Source organism: Protopterus annectens, chromosome 9.part0, assembly GCF_019279795.1.
Source record: "Protopterus annectens isolate FY-2018-M chromosome 9.part0, PAN1.0, whole genome shotgun sequence".
Taxonomy (NCBI): domain Eukaryota; kingdom Metazoa; phylum Chordata; order Ceratodontiformes; family Protopteridae; genus Protopterus; species Protopterus annectens.
The window spans coordinates 1,125,421,453-1,125,440,808 of NC_056743.1; the positions used below are offsets into that span (position 1 = coordinate 1,125,421,453).

A 19,356-nucleotide genomic window follows, 5' to 3' on the forward strand; every position below is an offset into this window, starting at 1 on the left:
AAGGATGGGAGGAACAGCCAGAAGTAATGGGCCCTTCATCACACTGTTAGGATGAAAAGACTTCCATTAACATCAAATTAAGGAGTTTTTCATTTCTGAAGTGCTGCTAGATGTTAAATCTTGGCTAGGAGACACAATCAGCTTCACAACAATGTCCTGTACTTGATTCATTCATGACAGAGCTTACTATTCATCCTAGTCTTCCTCTAAAGCATCTGAGTCAGAAAGTGGGGACAGAGAGCAAGAGATCCTTTTTTCACCTCCTTTTCTGTTACACATGTGCAGCACATGGGCAATGTCCTGAGAAGAAGGTTCAGTCACTATGGAATGGAATGTTTCTTAATAGAGTCTGAAATACCTCACAGCACATATGTTCTAATAAAAGGAGTATAATAGTAAGAATGGACAACTGGCTGTAGTTACCAAGGCAGACAATTTTCTTTGGCCTCTGTTGGGGACATGAGTAAGCCAACATCAGTCTGTCTCACCTCTCTACAGATCAAGCGGTGCAAGATCTGTGGTTGTCAGGTACGACTGCCAGCTATTACTTGTCTTTTTTTCAATTAAACCTAACTCAATTGCACTATCCTCTATCATCTTTCTGCTGTATGAGGAAGAGCCTGGGAAGTAGGTTGTTTGAGATTAGTCAAAGCACGCAAGGCTTTAGCTCACCGGTCAAGTTCTTCTTATAGGTGGTAAAGCTAAAATTATAGTGCAGCTTTGTGGGTGATCCCAAAATAAACACTTTCAATGAAAGCCTTTGAGAGAATCTGAAGACCACAAAAGTTCATCTATTATCAGGTTTGGGTAGCCAAATAAGCTCAACTAAGAAAAGAAAACAAAACTTCTTTGTCGAAAGAACATCATCTGCACAGGAATTTGTGTGTGTGTGTGGATGGAATACAATATTCTGAGTGACAGAGCTCTAGTAGCAGGAAGAAATGATGCAAGTGCAAGGAGGTGAGACTGACATATTCAGAGGCACCCTTTGTGGCATTAAAAGGCTAAAAGCTCCTCCTTGCTAGGTAGCAACCTTATTTTGGTATGTCATTAGTAAACAAATACAACCCCCTCCATACAAATTCATTAGTTTGAAAAAAAAAAGAAAATGTTTATACTTAGTACTACCAAATACTGACGCCTAGGTGTGACTGAAAAAAGTACAGTTATGTAAAATCTTACCATAAGAGTACATATCCTTTTCTTCACTGCTGCAGTATTCTTTACTAAAGGGATTCCCAACCAAGAGTAGCCAAACATCTGGCCAGTATACCAAAACCTCAGGATTTTACAGACGTTGTGTGTCACACGTGTGCACCCCGCTCAGTGTGTAGGGCATAAAGGTAATGTACAGATGTACATACCTCAGAACTGAATAGTCCCAGTAGGAATAACAGTGCTAGGAAGGGAGAGGAATGTGTAGATCCAGAAGGAAGAAAAAGGAAAAGAGTAGAGCAGAAGGCGGAGGAGAGAGGGAGCAAACACTAACAGTGAAGAGAAGAACATCTACTGTTATGGTAAGTTTTTAGACAACTGTACTACGTCCTTCCATTTAACTGCTGCAGTACTTCATACTAAAGGGAGAGTACAAAAGCTCAAGAGGAAACTTGGGAGGAGGAAGGTATAGAACAGCCGTCAAGAAACCCATGCAGGATAGCTCGAGCAAAGCCAGCTCTTGCTCTGGAAACCACACCCAATTTGTAATGTTTAGTAAAGGTATGGACAGAGGTCCAAGTAGCAGCCTCAAGGGTGGATTTGGTAGCTAATCATTTGAAAAAAGCACTATAACAGCCATGGCCTTGGTAGAATGGACCTTTACGGAAGGAGAAAGGTTTTTCAGCATGAAAGGAGTATCAAAAAGAAATGGCCTTAGAGATCCAGAAAGAAATGGTTTGCTTAGAAATGGCCAAACCTCGAGATATGGTATAAAAGGAAATAAAAAGCTGCGCAGACTTGTGAATGTCCTTATTCTTATCTAAATAATATCTGAGCCGTCTATGCAAAACCAAGGTGTGATGAACCTCCTCACTAGCAGACTGCAGAGAAGGAAAAAAGGAGGTAAATTAATAGACCGATTAAGAGACAATTCATTAACCACCTTGGACATAAAAGAAGGATTAGTATTAACTCATTACGGCTGAGTGCTCCTCCAGGCATTTCTGCAGTTGCCTCCTACTGCACTCTTCTAGACGTCAAATATTGCTTGCTCATATTTGCATCAATAATTCTGAAACCATGCTACATACAAGCTGACAGAATATTTTATCTTGAAGCATACATGATAGCAAACACAGATGTATTGATATTTGACCTCTGTCAATGAGTATCTGCTAGAACTATAAGGTGTTAACTTCATTTTTTAAAGGCTCAAGCCACACCCACTGGGAGTTAAGGCAGACACTCAAAAAAGCTGTATTGGATGGAATGAGTTAAGAGGCACGCTGTCCCTACGAAAAACTAAAAAAGGAGAAACAGCCATAACAGCCTGGAGTTTGAGCATATTTAGCTGAAGTAAGAGCCAAAAGAAGAACAGCCTTCTATGTACAATGTTGTAAGGAAGCTGAAGTTGCAGGTTCAAAAGGAGTTTTTCATGAACAACGTTAAGGCTCCAGGAAGGTGGAATAGACTTCCTGGGAGGCCTGATACGAAGGACACCTTTAAGAAATTGCTTGACCTCAAACCTATATGCCAGAAGAGGAGTTAATGGCAGGCAAGCAGAAATAGCTGAAAGATGATCTTTAACAGAAGAATATGCTAAACCAGCATGGATCAATTCTCACAAATGAGAGAGAACCTGAGGGACATCCACAGAAAGCTGATCCTGGTAAGCAAGGGGCCAAACAGGAAAACCTCTTCCATTTGGACATATAGGACTTTCTGGTAGTGAGTTTCCTGGCTCCCTGCAGAACCCTAAGCACGTCCTCTGAAAAAGGTGCCTAAAAGGGATTAAATCCCTATCACCCACAATGTCAGTTAAAGGGTGAGGATGGAAGAGAGAACCCATGTGTGAGTAGGTTTACCCTGTGAGGTAACTTGTGGCAGCTGCCCTTAGCTAAGTGCAGAATAAGATGGAACCAATGCTGTCTGGACCAAAAGGGAGTCACTAGCAAGTTTTTGGGGTAGTCCTGCACTATGTTGAGCAAGACCCTCAGAATCAAAGGAAGGGGAGGGAAGGCACACAGAAACATCCCCTCCTAAGAAAAAGACAGGGCATCCATCTTCCAAGCCAGAAGACTGGGGGCTCTGGTTCAAAAAACAGGAATGTGCCGGTTCAAAGGGGAGACAAAAAGATCTACCCAAGGAGTACCCTACTGATGGACAATGTTCAGAAAAATATCTAAGTGAAGCATCCATTTGTGAGCCTGAGTTTTCGACCTTCTCAAAGAGTCTGCCAATATATTTTGCTCTGAAGGAATGTATGCAGCCTGAAGAGTCACTTGATACTGGACAGCTAGATCCCAAACTTGAAGAGCTAGCCTGCAAAGAAGGTACAACCATGCCCACCTTTCTCTCCTTGCTTGCTGATGTACCACATCACTGTTGTATTGTCTATAAAGATTTTGAGGGACCCTGGAAGAAAAAGGTAATGAAAGGTCTGAAAGGAAAGCTCTCATTTCCTTGATACTGATGTGATCTGACCTCTGATGAGAGGGCCAGAGACCCTAGATCTTGAGAGGACTGAAAGGGTCTCCTCACCCGGTACCAGACGCATCCAAGAAAAATCCCTGAGAGGGGAATGGAGGCTGAAAAGGAAGTCCCAGGTTGACAGCCAGCTGATGAATCCACAACTGAAGCTTGAGTTTGAGGAATGGAAGAAAAAAAATCAGAAAATCTACAGGATGACAATGTTGAAGCCATAACTTTAAGAACCACTGTAGTTTTCTCATATGAAGCCTGGCTAGAGGCAGTATAGGAATGGTGGAAGTCATGAATCCTGGTGTCCTTAGAAACACCCTGGCTGTACCTGAAACCAAAGAAAGAAGGGAATGAAAAAAGGTGAGTAGAGAAAGAGCCTAAAGAGGAGGCAGGAAAGCCAGCGTACGGATGGTCTGGAGCCTGAAACTAAGAAACATATGATCCTGAGAAGGAACCTGGACTGATTTGTGGAAGTTTACTGTAAACCCCAGGCTTTGCAAGAGACAAACATTATAGTGGAGGTGTTAAAACATGGTCTGGAGAGAGAAGTCTGAATGTGTAGATAGTCCAGATAAGCAAAGATTTGAATCCCTTTTATTCTGCAAAAAAGCAATCACAGGAGGAGGCATTTCGTGAAAACTCTTGGGGCAGCAGAAAGGTCAAAAGGCAATGCAAAGAACTGAAACTCCACAGAAGAAACAAGAAAAATGCAAAAACCTCCTGAAAAGGAGATGAATTGGGATGTGAATATAAGCATCCTTGAAATGAGACCAGGAAAGCCTAGGATAGAAGAGGAAGCAGGGCCTGAAGGGATAGCAACGGAAATGAAGGTATCTTCAGAAAGGTGTTGAGGTGAGAGAGGACCAGAATGGGTCTCCAGGTCCCTACTTCCTGGGAACCAGAAAGATTCTGTAATAAAACTCCTTCCCCTCCTGGGAAAGTGGCACAGCTAGAATGGTGCCTTGTGCCAATAGAACCTGAAGTAGTTCTGGGAAGAAAGGAAGCTGTTCAGAGGCAGTTGAGGGATGCCCAGAAAAGGAGGAAGGGATTTCCATACCATGCAACAACGCTGACAATGATTGACAATGATGGACAGAACCTAAGAATCTTGAGTGATCCTTAACCAACTGGGAAGGGAAAAGGAAGGATGCAGAGATAAGGGAACCTGGCTCAGAAAAGGGGGAAGGCAAATAGTAAGATAGAACCTGGCTTGTCTTGAAAAGAAGGTTTCTAAGAAATGGGTGTCTGAGTAGACTTGACAGGAGGAAAGAATAGTTGTGTAAAATCTTACCATAACCATAGATGCCCTTCTCTTCTATATGTTGCAGTATTCATAACATGAGGGAGTTCACCGCCAGCTGACTTGCATGTCCGGTCAGTATGCAAAAGTCTAATGCTACTGTAAGGTACATACGACGTCGCACAGCACAGATCCTACGACGGTCAAAAAATGACATCGGGTATACAGTGGATGTCAGCACATACCAATCCTCAGAACTGAGTGCCACAAGCCTGATCCTAGGTGAGGAAACACTCCACCAGTAAACAGGTAAGCATCAGGGGGAAGGCGTGGGGGGTAATAATACTGCAACATATAGAAGAGAAGAGAAGGACATTTATGGTTATGATAAGATTTTACAGAACTATTCTATGTCCTTCCATTCATATGTTGCAGTATTCATAAAATGAGAGAGAATACCAAAGCTCACGCAGAAGAAGAATCTTGCAGAGGAGCAGCATCACTCTCCACAAACCACTGCAAAATTGCCCTAGCAAAACCAGTTCTGGACCTGGAAATGCCATCTAGCTTATACTGTTTCATGAATGTATGTAGAGAAGACCAGGTAGCAGCTTCCAAGATAGAACAGGTGTCTAAGTCCTTGAAAAGGAACCAGAGGAAGACACAGCTCTGGTGGATTGTGCCCTAACAGGTGAGGAGTGATTCTTCCCATGAGACGCATAACAAAAGGAAATGGTTGTGGACATCCAAGTGGAAATAGTCTGTTTGGAAACAGGCTTGCCCAGGGCCCTTGGGTGACAGGAGACAAAAAGGCAGTGAGATTTCCTAATTGGTTTGGGTTTATCCAAGTAATATTTCAGTTGCCTGTGCATACCTGAAGTGCATAGGATCCTTTCACTAGAGGACTAAAAAGAAGGGAAAAAAAGTGGGAAGACTGATGGACTGAGTGACAGCTCATTTACCACTTTGGACATAAAGGAGGGATTAGTGCGTAAAGATACCCTATTCCTGTGGGAAACCGTGAAGGGACAAGAAGATATCAGGGCCTGTAATTCAGAAACCCTTCTAGCAGAAGTAATAGCCATGAGAAAAACTGGTTTCCAGGTGCAGTGTTGTAGAGAACACAACAACTTGCTGGCTCAAAAGGGGCCAGGGTAAATATTTCTAAGACAAAATTAAGATCCCAAGGAGGAGGAATCGGTTTCCTTGGTGGTCTAATACGAAGGACATCATTTAAGAAAAGTTTAATTTTCAGCCTGGAAGCTAAAGGGGGGGGGGCATAGGCAGACATGCAGAAATAGCAGAAAGATGAGCTTTTACTGAAGAGTATGACAGTCCACTCTTCAATAATCCACACAGATAGGACAGAATCACTTTAACATCCACCAGCAGTAGTTGTAAATCTTTTGAAAGACACCAGATGGAAAACCTTTTCCATTTGAAAATATAGAATTTCCTAGTAGTAGGTTTTCTGGCCACCAGCAGAACTTGTAGCACTTCCCCAGAAAAAAGGTGTCTGAAGGGAATCAAAACCCCATCACCCACAGGATCAGCTGTAGAGTTGACATCTGTGGGTGTATTAGAGTTCCCTTGTCCTGTGTGAATAGGTCCATTCCGTGGGGTAACTTGTGGTGACTGCCCTTGGCTAAATGCAGAAGAAGGGGGAACTAGTGCTGTCTTGGCCAAAAAGGAGCCACCAGCAAGATTTTTGGTTGCACCTGTTGGATCTTCAACAGGACTTTTTGGAGAAGTGGGAATTGGGGGAATGCATATAGAAACATCCCCTTCCAAGAGATGGACAGGACATCCACCTTCTATGCCAGGGATTGGGGACTCTGGTACAAAACTTGGGAAGTTGTCTGTTCATGGGGGAGATGAAGAGATCTACCCAAGGTGTACCCCATTGATGGACCATGTCCAGACACACATCCCTGTGTAAAATTCATTCGTGGCACTGAGTCAGTGACCTACTCAATGTGTCTGCCACAACATTTTGGTTTGAGGGTATGTAAACCCCCTGGAGGGTGAGTAGACTCTAGGAAGCTAACTCCCAGGCTTGGACAGCCAGTGTTCACAGGAGATAGGACTATCCCTCCCTGTTTGTTGACATTACAGAGGACTGTGATATTGTCTGTAAACCATTTTAAGGACCCTGGGAGAAGAAGGGGTTTGAAGACTTGTAGAGAAAAAATCAGGGCTCTCATCTGCTTTGTACCTATGTACTCCCTCTTCTGAGAGAGACAGCACACATCTCTGACCCTCCATGAAGCTAGGGTTGCTCTCCATTCCAGGTCTGAAGCATCCGTGTACAGCTAATGCATAGGAAGAAGTGGTTGCAATGGTAAGCCTGTATTCCTTGAAACTTGCTGAATCCACCAGTACAACTGCTTTATTCAGGCAGGGTAGAAGGGGAATAACAAACTTCAGAGGATGGAAGTGTTATACCCATACTGTTCTCAGGAACCACTAGAATTTCCTCATGTGTAACTTGGCTAGTGCTACCATGGGAATAGTGGATGCCATGAACCCCAAGAGGCAAAGAGGCTCCCTGGTAGTCAGGGATTGTAAGTGCAAGAGGGCCTGGAAGTAGGAAATGAGGAACAGGACCTTTTCTGCTGGTAAGGAAGCCAGCATCCTGTCTGACTGAATCCTGTGTCCAATGAAAATGTGGTCTTGGGAAGGAACCAATGTACATTTTTGGTAGCTGATATTGAATCCTAGTCCCTCCTGTAGTAACACCATGAAGAGGAGATTCTCCTGAAGGGAGTCTGGAGTCTGAGGAAGGAGAAGATGATCATCCAAGTATGGAAAAATGTGTATGCCTTGTAGCCTGCAGAAGGCTATGACAGGAACTAAGCATTTAAAACATCGGGGCCGTAGACAACCCAAAAGGCAAGGCACAAAACTGAAAATGTGAGGAAGCAATAGCAAAGCGAAGATACTTCCTGAACAGAGTATGAATGGGAATATGAAAACAGGCATCTTTGATGTCCAAGGACAGCATAAACGCCCGAGGAAGGATGAGAAGAAGAGGAGTGGGTAAAGTTAACAATCAAAAAGTGGGAACCATCATGAAAGTGTTTAGATGGGATAAGTCTAGAATGGATCACCAAGTACCATCTTCCCTGGGGACCAGGAACATCCCAGAGTAGAACAATTTTCCTACTTGGGAAGGCGGTACTTCCTGAATGGTGCCTTCAGAGAGGGTCTATATTACCTTATTGAAAGCTGATGAGAGTGAACGGTTTTTGATCGACCCATAAATGTCGAACTCACTAAATAGCTAAAGACAAAGAACAGCGACTTTTTTCCCAGGAAAAAAAAAATCGCTGGGCCATTTTTGGGAATTTGCTATTTTCTCCACTGTGGTAAGATCTCAGAGTTGGTATATTCAAAGTAGGGGGTTGTGGGTTGCAAAGCGATTTTTTTCCCATGGGAAAAAAAAATCTCTATTCCGTGTCTTTGCTATTTATTGAATTCGTTATTTAGGTGTTGATCAAAGAGCAGTCACTGGTAAGGTAATATAGACTCTTCAGAGAGAAGAGTGGAAATAACTTGGGGAAAGAGCTCCTGTTGTTCCCTTGCAGACTGTGGAATACCCCTGAAGGAAGGAGGAGTCTTCCACACCATAAAGTATCCTTGAAGGATGATGGATAGGACCCAAGAGTCGTAGGTTATGTGTTTCCATGCAGACAGAAACAAGGAAAGGCAAAGAGAAAAAGGAATATGGGTGCCAGGAGGCAGGTAATCACAGACTGGCTTCACCTGAAAGGGCTGTTTCTGAGCAGGAGTTGAGGAGGTAGATTTAGAGGAAAATTGTTTCCTAGCATCTCTTTTGCCCTTTGACTGGAGCCTGGAAGGCTTTCTTACAAAAGGAGTCTTAGTATGGTAGTTCCTCTGAAACCTAGGGGCTGGGGAAACAAAAATATGCTTCAAGTCTTGCAGCTCTTTGTCCTTTCTGCGCAGAAGTACCAAATAATGCCTGTTGTTCAGGGGGGCCATCCATGATTTTTGACTTCATGTCATCAGCCAAAGGTTGGAGTGTGAGTCAGAAATATCTCCTGAGAACTGACCCAGGGGCAGCCACTCTAGCTGATGCCTCCACAGCATCATAGCTACACTTTATGGACTGCCGTGTAACCTTAGTAGAGGAGTTAAGGATGGAGGAGAGCTTAGGCTTAGTGGGAGAGTCTGGGAGCTCAGAAAGTAGCTTACCAGCATCCAAGAGGAGAGCCAAGGAATACTTGGCCATATAGGTCTGATAATTTATGACTCTGAATGCCAAAGTAGCTGATGTATGCAATTTCTTAACTAGCCTATCCATAACTTTACTCTTCTTGTCCAAAGGGAGCAAGGAAGTGGAAGGCAGCATCTTGGAGGCCTTGTCAGCAGATAGTGAAATGGTTGCAGGGTCTGCAGAGGGACATTTGAACAGAAATTTGGAATTGTCTGGCACTTAACAAAACCTGTCTGGCCTTTTGGGAGCAGGAGGTTGAGAGTCAGGGCACTTAGATGCTGCAGCGAAAGCATCCAGGAAGGCTGGCAGAACAGGAGGTATGCCAAACAGGGAAGTGGAGTCCATCTTTAACAGGTCATAATACATTTTTTTGGAAGTCTGACACCTGAGAACAATCACATTTGAAAAACTTCCTCATTTTTACTATAGTTTCCCCAAAAGAGATATTCTCTCCAGAAGAATCAGTTCCATTTGGTTCTTCTTCTGGGGAAGTATATCCCAAAAGAGAAGAAATCTGGGCTGAATAAGCCAAAGATTCATGCTCAGAAGATTCCTCTTCATCTGAAGAAAGCTCCTCAGAAGTCCTCTTTTGTGGTGTATAGGGAGGAAAGGAAGGAGAAGGGAGAGAGCAAGCTGAAGATTACCTCAGGGCCATAAAGGCCGTGAACAGCTCTTGGGAAACAAGCCTGCCAATCCGCCAGTTGTTCCTGAGGGGCAGGGGAAGCATGTTTAGTTTTAAGTTTTTTCTTTTGAGGAACATCCATTCTGTGGAAAGTGGATGGGCCCAATGTCAGCCTACACTCAACAATATTGGTAGGGATATCTTCTCGCACAATGATCTGTGGAATGCCACACGGGCCTTCAGTCACAATGAGCTGAGGTTCCCCCCCATGTCAAGGATGCACTCCTATGTATCCCCATGGATGTGCTGGTAGGGTCCTTCCTAGCCTCCACACCAGTAACCATTGGAGTGCTTACCAACTCTGGAATGGTCTCCGGGCCAACATAAGCCTCAGAAGAGATGTCCAGAACTGAGGGAGCAGCGGGTAAATCAGGACTAGATTTCTTAGCCTTCTTAGTTAGTGGCTCACCTGAAGGGCCCAACGTACCTTCCATATCATGTGCGAGAGGTTTAAGGCACTGGTTTACTAGATATAAACTCAGAGAAGCTAATTGGCTATGCAGGGTCTTAGGAATAAAGGCCTTGCAAATAGAGCAAGTAGTATGGTTGTGGTCAGGGCCTAGGTAAAAAAAGACAAAGGTCATGAGATTCTTTATGTGGAATCAGTCTTCCACACTGACACTTGCCCTTTCTAGCTAACATATAATGTCAAAAAAACACAGTAGCAAAAGTTAATAATGAAAAAGCACAACAGGGCATTTATCTGATCAGGATTCGCAACTTGTCTGATGAGCGATGACCAAAGAAGACAATCTGACTGGCAGCAGAAAAGTTCTGAGGATTGGTACATGTTGATGGCCGGTGCATACCAGTTGTCATTTTATGACAGACACAGGATCTGTGCTCTGTGCGATGTTGCATGTACCTTACAGTGACATTAGACTTTTGTATACTGGCCGGATGTACATGTCAGCCGATGGCAGACTCCCTTATGTTATGAATACTGCAACATGCGATTAGGATAGCCCTTCTTACCTTTGGGAGGAGGGCAAGGCGGCCTGTGAACAAAAGCAAATTTAGATGGAGAATTCCTAAGGTACTTAGAAATACAAGAAACAAATATATGCTTCAATGCCTGCAAGGCCTTACTTTTATCTTGCTGAGAATTAACAAGCTCAGCAGCTACAGAACTAAACAGGTTCTTATCAAGAGGAGCACCCAACAGTTTAGCCTTAATATCATCAGGCTGGAGATGAAGTCAAGAGTAACATCTCATAACAGAACGAAAAGCAGCAACTCTAGAGGAGGCATCAGCTGCATCATAACTGCATTTAACAGAGAGACAGGCTACTTCAGAAGTAGAACCCAGTAAAGAGAGGGCTGAGGTCTTCCTTTCAGAATCAGGAAAGTCTGAGACAGTCTGGGAAGCCTGAGAAAGAAGGACTAAAACATACCTGGTCATACAGGTCTGGGTAATTAATCACCTGAAAGGGCAAGATGGCAGCAGTATATACCTTCTTGCCCAGCTGTACCATAGATCTACTGTCATTATCAGAAGTAAATAGTTTATTACAAAGCAAAAGCTTATAGGGTTTGTCAGAAGAGACCGACACTTCAGAAGGGTCAACAAGGAGGACATTTGTAGAGAAACAGACTAATTAGGCACCTTTTAAAATCTGTCAGGTTTCTTAGTGTCTCGAGGTTGAAAATCCAGGGCAACAGAACCTGCTGAAAAGGAATCTAAAAGGACAGTCACAACTGGAGGGGCAACAGTGGGTTTAGTGGACTCCACCTGGAGGAGTTGATAATACTGCTTTTGAATGCCAGAAACCAAAACACAGCCCCATTTTAAAAAATTCCATCAAATGAAAAACGCTATTCCCAAAGGAGAGTTCTTCAAAGGGAGAGTCAGGTTTAGAAAGTCTTCCTCCTCACAGCTATAATCCAAAACAGAAGGGATCAGAGAGGAATATGCCAAAGATCCTTCCGCCAGAATTCAATTCCTCTTAAGAGGAATCCTGCTCTCTGCAGGTCTTGAGTGGGGTAGAGGACCAAGGGGGAGCAGGTTCAGAAATTCCTTGGGAAGGCTTCATTAAATAACCCCTGGATTTTTTTTTTTTTTTTGAGGGGCGTCTACCCTAAACATCTGAGAAGGTTCATACCCTTGCCTACACTCAGCTAATGTAGTATGAATCTCCTCCCATATAAGTATCTGCGGCGGAATCCCCCTCGGTCCCCCTGAAGTAATCAGCCGAGGTTTCCCATCAACATCCAGAGCGGATCTCTACAGAGCCTCTGAGGATGCGAGAGAAGTCAGATCCATGCCGGCTTCTGATATGGTCGTGGCAGAGGAATCCAACGTAACAACCAGGTAATCCTCTAGGCTTTCACCAGCCTCCACAGAGACATCCAGGGTAGGCAGGACAGCAACCAAATAAAACAAGTCTTCCTTGGCCTTTTTCTTGGCAGGTGGCTGACCTTTGGGTTGAGAAGATTCTGCTATAGCACCCTGAGCCAACAATTTAAGATATTGGTTCTCCAGGTTAAAGGACAAGGAGGAGAGACAACTATGAAAGGTCTTGTGGAAAAACGCTTGGCAGATAGAACACTTGGTTGTGAGAAACACCCAAACAGAACGGACACTGCTCATGACAATACTTATGAGGAATCTGCCTGCCACACTGACATTTTCCCTTTCTGGATGACACATAAATACCCAAAACTAAAAAAAGGAAGAAAAGATAAGAAGAAACCCCCAACAAGGCACTTTTCTAAAACACAGCTCAGTAACCAGCACAGAAGAAAGAGTGTTCAGACCGATGATCAGGGATGGCATTTGGACTGGCAGCAAAGAAATTTTGAGGCATGTAAGTTTGTATGTCACCGTAATGCCTTACATATTGAGCAGGGAGCATACACATGATGTACGACATCTATAAAATCCTAAGGCTTTGGTATATTGGCTGGAAGTTGGGCTACCTTTGGCAGGGAATCCCATTAGTAAAGAATACTGCAACAATGATATGGAAGGACATCTACTGATCACAACAGACTTGACCACTAATTTAAGTAATGAGAAAAAAAACTCAGTAGGTCATGTAAAGAACTGTCTTTTGTAGCTCAGCTCAAACAAACAACTAAGTGAACAAGCAATCACGTGAACCACAGATTTTGGATTGCTGAAAAAGATCAAGTCAGTGGTGTGGGTGGGAACAGAGTTCTACCTCTAGATAATCTCCATTCATGTTTTGAATTCTTGCAACCATCTTTCTATGCTTTTCTGGCAGGCAGCAAGTCTGTAGCTATAATTACCTGCCATCGGTCTATCTACATATAGATGCCACTGACATTGTGGTACTTAAACAAGAAAGTTTAATCACCAATGTGATAATTAGTAAATTAAGTCAGCTAATTTCACTTGCATCATTTATTGTGTTGTTTTCACAAAGAAGCAGCAGAATTTGCATAACCCTCATAGCGTCACAGATGCATACTAGGCTAATGACCACTAGGGCCTTTTTCATCCTGGCCGTACAACCCATATATGACCTCCAAATTTGATTTGTATAGGGGATGACTTACTGACTGCCTCTGTCAGAGACATAAGGGCAAGACCAGGCATTCCTGATTACACATCCATTGGTCCAAGTTGCACTTAAATAGGGTTAGGGAAGAAATATGCTTCACAGAGATGGGGAGCCTGTACCAGATAATGGGAATTCTTTGAGAATTATATCTGTCTGTCCAATATGACCTACTTATGTTGCAAGCAAAATTTAGGTATTTTGATCTAGAAGTCCTGCTGTTGTCCGCTTTGCGGATGTGGAAAAGGTTCATCAAAACAGGGTCCAGGGATGCCCCTTATACACTAGGCAAAGATCACCTCTCAAAAGTCTATATAACATCAAGTAAAGAAGCAGGGCTTTCAGATGATCAGGGTGGGACATTGTGTTTACTCCCTATATTCTTTTTTGCAAGGAATTTCTGTGGACATGCCAGTTCCTGCAGGAGTCTGGTCAAGTACATAGTGAAGGGGGCATCATACTTTATGACGGGTCTGATGAGGGTGGAGTATAAAGGTATGCTGACTTCGATGGACATAGATGCAATGTCCTTACTTATAAGTTGAGCAACATAGAAGGGTTTTCTTACTACTTTGGACAAATGTTTCGGACGCTAGGTTACTATCTACATGAGTTCCCAGTTCCCAGACTAGTGAATCAACTTTTACGGGTACATTATTGATGGCATAACATTTCAATACTGCAGTTGCAGAAACACACACAAAGAAAGGTTGCTGCATATATACAATACAAAAAGAATTAAATCTCCGTCTTAGCTAGTCAAACCAGTGTTTCCTGTCCTTACTTTTTCATCTTCCTCAGTATTTTTAGCTGCAGCCAGGGTGCTTCTGTGCCAGTTACACACATTCTTTTAAAACCTTGCATTGCTTTCCCACTTCCTTGAGGTAATGCAGTTTCAATGTCCCATACTTTAAAGTTCTTCTTAAATGCCTGTCCAACTTCATGCAGTGTCTCTCTGTCCTTGTTCACTTCCAGTGCTGGAAGAAGACTTCAAACCACTCATTTCAGTTGTTCAGAAACATAAATGCTTGCAAGCTATTCATCCTTTTACTTGTCCCATGTTTTTATAGCCTAGCTCCTTTTCTGCTTTCCTTGTACATCCTTCAGTACAAGTCCCGAGTATCATAACATTGTAGTCCTTGCCTTCCAGTTTCTTTTTATTATAATGAAGATGCTAAAAAATGAATGGATCCCTGACCAAAAGGTGTGACACAATACTCCTTCGCTTCAGAATGTCAATATTCTGTAACAAATCACAAAGCAGATCAGCTAATACACATTCACTATTCAAAGATGACCAGCATGCACGTTATTTTATTATATAGGGTATGCTAATAGAGGATTTCCTGACAGCACTATGTACAGCCACCCATAACAATGTAATCTGACAAATCTAAGCATATTAGAATTCTGAATAGGCCATTACCTTCACTGTCTAAAATGTAATCTCGGGGGAACATGATACCACAGCCCATGATATCTCCTTTATAGCAACGGGGACCAAACGGATCCCCCACTCCACATCCATGGAAGATTTTACCATCATCTGCAAGACAAAAAAAAAAAAAAAAAAGGATGACTCATGCTTAGCTTGTGTCTGAGCTCTTCCCACAGGTTATTTCTGCAGCCACTTTACAATCTTCAAACATTAAAAAATGTTGTTTAGCAATGTGATATTGAACATCATTTCATATAAAAATTGTACAAGATACACTGAATCAGTGGCACAAATATTCTGGCCATGACTTTGCTCCAAAAGTCCTACATTCCTCTAGCAGCTTAGATGCTGGAATCACTGGCCGGGGGTACAAATATTCTGGCCATGACTATACCCCAAAAGACCTACATTCATCTAGCAGCTCAGATGGTGGAGCAGCTGGCCAGGGAGTGATGGTAGTTAACAGCTGATAGCAACTCACCCATTTGTTGGGGATAGAGCTGGTGCGGAGTCCCATTGTAAGAGCTACGACTGTGGGAAGGCATTAAAGTGTAGCTCCTGCAGCAGAAAAATCTGGACAGCGCAAGCCCACGAAGGACCACAAAGCATGCATACAAAGTATTTTAGCACAGCGCTTAGACCAATGGCTGGGGGGTTATTAGGAGCACTGTAAAAACCTCTAACCCTAATGGATGAGAGATGTGAACATCAGCACTTATCTCCCTTCCCAGTACCCCAAGATACTAAGGGTCATGACAATGAATGGTTGAGACCACCAAGGAGTACACAAAACTTTAGCTGAGCATCACAGGTGTGTGAAAGCATGCATATACACTGTTTCAGTAGTAACAAGCCTAGCACCACATTGTCTGCACATGAGCATCAAAATATTTCCTAAATCCGCTGTCTGACAGCCATAACATCTACTCTCAACTCCCTCTCCAGTGTCCTAGACTGCTGAGGGTCAGAAGAATGGGCCAACAAGGTTTAGAAGACTTTGTAGTTCCTTGGGGGGGTGGTATTAAGGTAAAAAAAACATAACCAATGCAACAAGCAATCCACTTTGCTCATGTAGGCTACTGTTAAAATGACAAAAAAAGCGTACACTTGAAATTGTTAACTATGGTTTCATGCATTTTCAGCAGTAATGTATTTTTGCCAAATTTTCAATCAGCAACAAAGGTAGTAATTCCATGTTTTTGCATTATTACATGAAAAGAATTAAAAAATGGTACAAGATTTCTAGAGACTGAATAATTATCCTTTAAAACTGAACATTTCAGTGGCTTAAAATTGTAAAAAGAACAACATTTCTTTATCTAAAATCTGTCAGTGTACCTCCCAAGTTCTTCCCCCTAAAAAGACTCACTGTTCAATAGGAACAAATGGATAAAAATAGAATTGATTTTAATAAACAAAGAAAGGACCAAAGTACTATGACACACAGCACATTTGTGCATAAGAGTGCTTCTTCTAAGAAGTTAAAGCCTCCTCTTACTTCATTTTTTTATACAAAGACTTAATTATGGTTTCTACATTACATACACTCATATCATGACTTTGTAGCAACATGCCCACACTAATCCTTGCCTTCAGCGGTTTGAAAAATGACAACAATCAATGTGTTATCATTATTAAACAAAAGGTATTGCTTGCTTAGCCAAAGAGGCTGTTTCTATAAATACATGCTATCCTGTACAAAGACATCTGAAATCATGTAATGGCGTTTTCAATGGTTATCATCAAAAGTCAGCTAAATACTAAAATAATTGAAATTATCTCTAAATTACGTAACCTGATAAGGTTTTATCTGCTTCGGTAAAACACTGCTGAAAGAAAAAGAATACTCATCTACCTGTAAAACATGCATACATAAATGCCAAGTGTTGTGCACAGGAACTTAAATAGGACAAACCACATATGATAAAAAACACCCTGTGGATACAAATTCTGACCCCCCCCCAAAACGTGCACGCTGATTGGCCAGCGTGCCCGTTGTAAATCGAGTTATACTAATGGAAAAAGGTCCGGTCGCCGGACTTTTCCATTAGTATAACTTCGTTTTAAACACTGTCTCGCAATGTTAAATGGGTTTAACATAGCGAGACAGCTTTAAAATAAGCAACGGGATGTCCATTGCTTATTTTAAAGCTGTCTCGCTATGTTAAACCCATTTAACATAGCGAACAATGTTTAAAACGGAGAAAGCAAGATCTCCGTTGCTTTTTATGTCTCGCTATGTTAAATGAGTTTAACATGGCGAGACAGTTTAAAATAAGCAGCGGAGATGTCCGTTGCTTATTTAAACTGTCTCGCTATGTTAAACTCATTTAACATAGCGAGACACTCAAAAAGCAATGGAGATCTTGCTTTCTCCGTTGCTTTACAACTCTGATGTACTGCAGGCGCGCAGTACATCAGAACTGCGGATGCCAGACATCTGCGGAAGGGCAGTAAACAGGCATTATACTATGCCATTATTTAAGAAAAGTAACAGTTTCTTTTCTTAAATAATGTCATGGTATAATAGCAATAACCCACGCCTGGGTGTGGGTAATTGCTAAAATACCCACGGTTGGCTTTGTTTGGTCCCTCGGGCTTCGCCCTCTGGACCAAACCACGCCAACCATGGTAAAGCATTACCACCCAGGCGTCAATTGCTATAATAAATATATGTTTCTAAATGGGTTTGGATGTCTAACTAGGTGTGAAACAGAGATGCGTGGTTTATATTATATGAATTACATTAATTCAGAAATGTGTCCTTGCTAAGTATGATACCCTTTTGTCCATTACAAACTATCACAATGGTTATTTTAATTTGTGTTGAATCATGATTAACTTATAAATGTACACTCCCCTCAGCTGATACATGCACAAACCAGTCAAACTTTGCTTGCAGGGGTTCATATTACTCAAAGCTGGGTGCGTTGTAAATGTCATGCTAAATACATCAGATCACTATTACCTCTTGTTTGACCCATATAAGCATCACAAAATAAAAAGATATATTACCACTAACAGTCGGTTAGTCATAATGGTATAAGCTTTGTGCTGGCACACATCACAAGACTAGCAGCAACTTCCCTTGTGCTTCCACAATTAATTTCAATATGAAGTCTAAAAGCAACTCATTTCAAGTATCACTGCTATCTCACCTATGTTGACAGAAAGCCACATAACAATACAGTCATGAAAGAATCATTTCCAGTATAGCCAAGAACCATACACTGAATAATTTCTTTGTAAGTAACACAGCATAATAAAACCATATTTTGAGATCACTTATGCAGCATGTTAACACTATGTCTCATTAACCATAATAATGGAAAACAAAAGTACTCTTCCTTCCACTTAATTAAAGGAAAACTCTGTTACCTAGTTGTCAGGATTCTTCCTGAGGGTCTGGGCAGCTAACCAGTTCCCACACACAGAATGCAGAGTAATGAAAACAGTGTAGAAAACATGCAGTGCTTCACAAATGATATGACATTTCTGATGGAAAAATAAAACACACACAATGGACTGCTACCAGCATGTTTTTGTTTTGTGGTGGACAAGAAGGGAACAACTATACAACATAAACTCGAAATCAGTTTAAAGCAAGTTACTATTGATGAAAAATATATGTCTATGTTTTAGATGCAATGAAGACTGGTTACATCTGAGAATAGTCAAAGCCATCTGAGAATAGTCAAAGCTACAAAGCTGTCTTTGTCAGCTTAAGGGTCGAGTCAACACATCAGAGTTTCTTATTTGAGGACATTGCATTTTTAACACCAACAGGAAAGAAATACTACTACTCACATTGCAGACTGCCTCAGTGGATCTACACAATTAATGCAAAAATTGCTTTTAACGTCATAAAAAGTAATGGTACTCAATCTAAAAAAGGAACAGATAAAGCAGTCATATAGCAGTCTGATGATCTGGCTAAGTAGTAAATTACAAGTCAGTATATTCAACGTGGCTAAAACTAAGTTGTCACATAGACCAAGTTAAATGGAGATTTATATATTTTGCAGCTTTTAACCCTTTTGTCTTAGATTTTCAGCACAGTCATCTTATTAAAACACTTTTAAATACTATCTAAAATGTGACTCAAATCAGTAATCGTGAAAAAGAACAGCCTCTCAGAATAGCAGCTTCAAAGCTCATGAGGCAGTGCCCCGTGGATGACAATGAGAATCTAATATCACAATTTAATAAAGTCAGGTTACAGTCATACACAGAAAACAAGAATAGTAAATTTACATGCACACAATGTTCATCTCTTCTGGTCTTCAGCATATCTCATCTTACTTTCCAATCCAACTCTTTTAGTTATGTAATATACAAAGCTTTGTATTTCAACAGATACCATTTTATAACAGAAACATTGAATTTGAAAATATACCCATTTTATAAGTACTGATGAGTCCATGTACTCTTTTATTAAGCTCTTTTGCCAAAAATATTTCATAAGCAAACACAGAAACAAAGCCTCAGAGTTCCTAATCAAGATGCCCAAAAATGCTGAGTACATTTACATCCATGTAAGAGATGATTCACAGATTCCTTCTCTTACAACAACCACTTCACATGTATTCTTACTGTTAC

The 19,356-nt window shown here is 41.7% G+C and overlaps 1 protein-coding gene across 1 annotated transcript in view; it reads right to left on the reverse strand.

Annotated features, from left to right (window-relative positions):
- SPRYD3 (SPRY domain containing 3) overlaps positions 1-19,356 on the reverse strand; it is a 2,261,394-nt gene that overhangs the window by 104,686 nt on the left and 2,137,352 nt on the right. The window contains 1 exon segment of the mRNA XM_044083977.1: positions 14,746-14,865. Coding sequence (XP_043939912.1) covers positions 14,746-14,865 — 120 coding nt within the window.